The sequence below is a fragment of the Apteryx mantelli genome, chromosome 24 (assembly GCF_036417845.1).
Source record: "Apteryx mantelli isolate bAptMan1 chromosome 24, bAptMan1.hap1, whole genome shotgun sequence".
Lineage (NCBI taxonomy): Eukaryota > Metazoa > Chordata > Aves > Apterygiformes > Apterygidae > Apteryx > Apteryx mantelli.
Window position 1 is genome coordinate 2,140,473 of NC_090001.1, and position 4,193 is coordinate 2,144,665.

General features: G+C 54.9%; 1 protein-coding gene across 1 annotated transcript; it reads left to right on the forward strand.

Annotated features, from left to right (window-relative positions):
* Positions 1-2,351: 2,351 nt before the first annotated feature.
* LOC136994156 (olfactory receptor 14J1-like) lies at positions 2,352-2,912 on the forward strand (the record flags this gene model as incomplete). The annotated part of the gene is made up of 1 exon (XM_067310402.1): positions 2,352-2,912. A coding segment is annotated over one exon (561 nt), but the record flags the coding sequence as incomplete, so codon positions are not given.
* Between the last annotated feature and the right edge of the window lie 1,281 nt (positions 2,913-4,193).

The following is a 4,193-nucleotide window of genomic DNA, read 5'->3' on the forward strand; positions in this document are numbered from 1 at the left end:
GTCAAGAGCAGCAGGGCTCTGGGCACTGCCTGCTCTTGCTGACATCCATGAGAGAAGGCAGAGAGAAGTGAAAGGGAGTGTGGAGTGTGAGGCCAGAGGAGAGCTCCTTGTGGGAGGAATCTTCACAGCCCTTTGCACGGTAAGCCTCTGGCTGCAGGGCAATGCTACTGCTGTTGCTGCAGGGGTCTTCTAAACCCAGCCCATAACAGAGAGTTTTCTTGAGGCGTGCTCTCCTGGCTTCTCCAGAGTGCAGGAGGGGATTCCCTGCCACAGCATGCCAGGGACAGGGTGTCCTGCTGCCTTCTGCCAGGGAGAGCTGCATGGGTGTGAAGCCAGGGTGTGCCACAGCTCTAGCCAGGGCTGTCATTCAGAGCAGTGTTCCTGCGCCCCAGGGTGCTGTGTGCCCCGGGCAGTGAGTCTGCTGCCTGCGAGGGTCAGCACTCAGCCTGCCCAGCAAACTCCCCACAGCGCTGTGGGGAGAAGCTCTGGGTGGGAGGAGAGACCCGGACAGGGCAGGTTGAGTGTGCTGTGGAGAGGGTGGTGCGTGGGTCAGGGCTGCTCACATCTCCAGCTCACCCTGAGGACATTTCTGGAGGGCACTTTTCAAAAGGAAGGTCAAGGCAGGGGCTACTTGAAAGGGAAGGAGCTTTCCTTCTAGGCTGTGTGCTTTGAGTTCCCTAATGTGGGGAGGGGAAAACAGGAAAGAGTTTTGTGCTTTGGGAAGGAACTGAGACTCTCAAACCTTCCCTCTCAGAGATCACTAGGTCTGTGAGAAAGCTCAGCAAACCCCTTCAACTCCACCTCAGCCACAGACAGCACCAGCATCAACTTTATGGCCTTGTCAGGGATTTTCTGACCTGCTCCTCAGGACCTTTGAGCACAGCAATGCCTCTGCCCAGCGCCCTGTCCCGGTAGGTTTCTGTCGGGCAGAAATGAGCATGCAGAGGGTGGGATGGGGTCTGTGAGCACCGTCAGGGAAAAGACATTGGGATAGAGAAGGAGCTGCCAGCAGGGAGAGTTCCAGGCAGCGAGATGGGCAGGGAATGAGAGGGAACTGCAAAGAGAATTGCCGTGGCAGGAAGGATTTGGGCAAGTGATGGTCAGTCCCTCTGATGCAGGCACCTTCCTCTGAGCCAGTCCCCTGTGTCTCTGCTGATGAGCAGATGGTAAATTGGTGTGAGGAGAGGGTCTATCACATTGGAACGGAGACATCCAGAAAGGGTCGGGCACCCGCTGCCTTCACGTGACAGTTTCCCTGCCTTGCTAGAATGGGAGCTGGTGTGGCTGCTTCAGATACAAACACCTGTGTTCAGGAGGGCAAGGCTGGGGGAGATGAATCCCTCACAAGGATCTTCCCTTTCCAAGACAGCTGGCAGGAGAGCTTGTCAGAGTCCAATCCTCCCTCACCAGGTTCTTTTAGCTATTCCACACATGGACGGTGTAATGTTTAATATTAAAACTTACTTCTTTGAAGATATTGGACATTACACAGGATTTTTGATTTAGCAGAGTGACACAGCAATATCCTGAAATCACAATACAAGTGTGAGTTACACTTAGCAAAATAGAGCAATTGCAGTATCAGTTCAATCATAATACCAGTGTGATCCCCATTACTGGTCTCTATACTATGATGACCGTAACAACACTGGGCATCAGTATATTGACATTCCCACTGGGTCACCGGCCTGAGACTCCTTAGCTCAGCTCGTGGAGCACAAACCCCTCCTACCCCCACCAAAGTACTGGAAATGTTTGTCACCTTCCTCCATTTACACCCCCCTGCAGAGCAGCACTGACTCCTCTGGAAATCGTTAGCAGAGGCCCCTGCTCTGCATGGCACACTCAGGCAGCACAAAGCGGAGCTCGAGCCAGGGAGTTGAACGAAGGTAAAGGAGAGAGGAAAAGTGGGAGGTTCTGTGAGGAAGGCAGGGGTTTGTCTCCCAGAAGACTGCTCTAATTTGTCCCTGTCTTTTCCTCCTTGGACAGGCCCCCATGCCCAGCGTCAGCAAATGTCCAACAGCAGCTCCTTCAACGAGTTCCTCCTCCTGGCATTTGCAGATACGCGGCAGCTGCAGCTCTTGCACTTCTGGCTCTTCCTGGGCATCTACCTGGCTGCCCTCCTGGGCAACAGCCTCATCATCACAGCCGTAGCCTGCGACCATCGCCTCCACACCCCCATGTACTTCTTCCTCCTCAACCTCTCCCTCCTCGACCTTGGCACCATCTCCACCACTGTCCCCAAATCCATGGCCAATTCCCTGAGCAGCACCAGGGCCATTTCCTACTGGGGATGTGCTGCACAGGTCTTTTTCCTCTTTTTCTTACTTTCAGCAGAGTATTTTATTCTCACTGTCATGGCCTATGACCGCTACGTGGCCATCTGCAAACCCCTGCACTATGGGACCATCATGAGCAGCAGAGCTTGTGTCAAAATGGCAGCAGCTGCCTGGAGCAGTGGTTTTCTCGATGCTCTCCTGCACACTGCTAACACATTTTCCATACCACTCTGCCAAGGCAATGTTGTGGAGCAGTTCTTCTGTGAAATCCCCCAGATCCTCAAGCTCTCCTGCTCAGACACCTACCTCAGGGAACTTGGCGCTCTTGTGGTTACTCTTTGTATAGCCTTTGGGTGTTTCATTTTCATTGTGCTGTCCTATGTGCAGATCTTCACTGCTGTGCTGAGGATCCCCTCTGAGCAGGGCCGGCACAAAGCCTTCTCCATGTGCCTGCCTCACCTAGCCGTGGTCTCCCTGTGTGTCAGCACTGCAATGTTTGCCTACCTGAAGCCCCCCTCCATCTCCTCCCCAGCTTTGGATCTGGTGGTGTCTGTTCTTTATGCAGTGGTGCCTCCAACAGTGAATCCCCTCATCTACAGCATGAGGAACAAGGAGCTCAAGGACGCACTGAAGAAACTGGTTCAACTGCTACTACTTCAGCAGCAATAAGTTGCCCATCTCTCCTCACAAGGGATTTCCAATTTACCTGGGCAACTCTTGTGCTTTGGGCATTCTATCTGTGATAATTCTTTTTGTAAATGGTTGAAATCATCCCACTTCTCCAGCAGCACAAAGCCCATCTGTCTGGCTTAGAAGCCTTCCGTAAATCTGCGTAGCGCTGTGTCCGGGCAGGCCTGCCAGTCAGCATGTCTGTAATAAAAGGGGATTTCCTCAGGACAGTGCCTGAAGGTTGGGCTCTTCCTCCCAAGCTGGAGCCAAGAATGCGCTCAGGGAGTTGCACCCGAAAAGGCCCTTTGCTGTGCTTGGGTTTTCCTTGGGCTAAGGGGCATGAGCTCATAGGGTGATGTGTTTGGGCAGGAGGGCTGGAGTCAGCTGTAACTTGTGGGTGCCCAGTGTCCCTGGAGCAGGTGAGTGGTCAAGTGGTGTCTGCTGGGGACTGTCTGCCATATTACAGGGCTGGTGAGAGATGTCCATGCTTCTGGAAGGGAATATGGAGCCACCCCGAGAGCACAGGGGATCTCCTGGGACAGCATGTGCCTGGGATGGGCAGTGAGTGGAGACTCCCAAACCCAAGTGGAGTCGCCCAAAGGTAAAGGGCTAAACTGAAGAATGCACTGAATGAGAGCTCAGAAATCTCAGGAGAAGCAGTGGGGACCCAGCAGGCACAGGGAAGGGAGTGCCCCTCCCCACCCTCAGCCTAGGCTGCTTTGCTGGGTGGTCTGGGGAGAGGGCAGGGGAGGTGGGGAGAGCTGGGAAGAGGCTGTGATGGGCTGGAAAGGGCCTGGGAGAGGCAAAATGCCAGCAGGCAGCTCCTGTGTGTGAACAGCAGTGTGGGAGAACCCAGCAGTGTGCTTGCAGGCAAATGGAGGTCTCCTGGGAAAGGCACCAGGACTTGGAGGGTGCAGAGGAGAAGAGCCCTGGGTGTTCCCTGTGTTGCATGGACACACTGGGGAAGTTGCCCCACGACCATCGTCCTGGACCAGCCCCTCACATGGCCCCTTCCCACTGCTGGCTGCTCACCCCAGCTGTGGGGTGGTGCATGGCCAGCTCCATCCTCCTGCAGGTCTCCATATCCCGATGGAGGGGAAAAGGCCAGCCTTGCATGGTCACTCTTCTGCACCAGACCCCAGCAGATCTGGGAGCATGGCTGTCTGCTAACCTCTGTGGGGGCCCCAGCCCAGACTGGGCAGGGGCCGGGTGCTTGGATCCCCCAGACTCTGGGGGATCATTTCA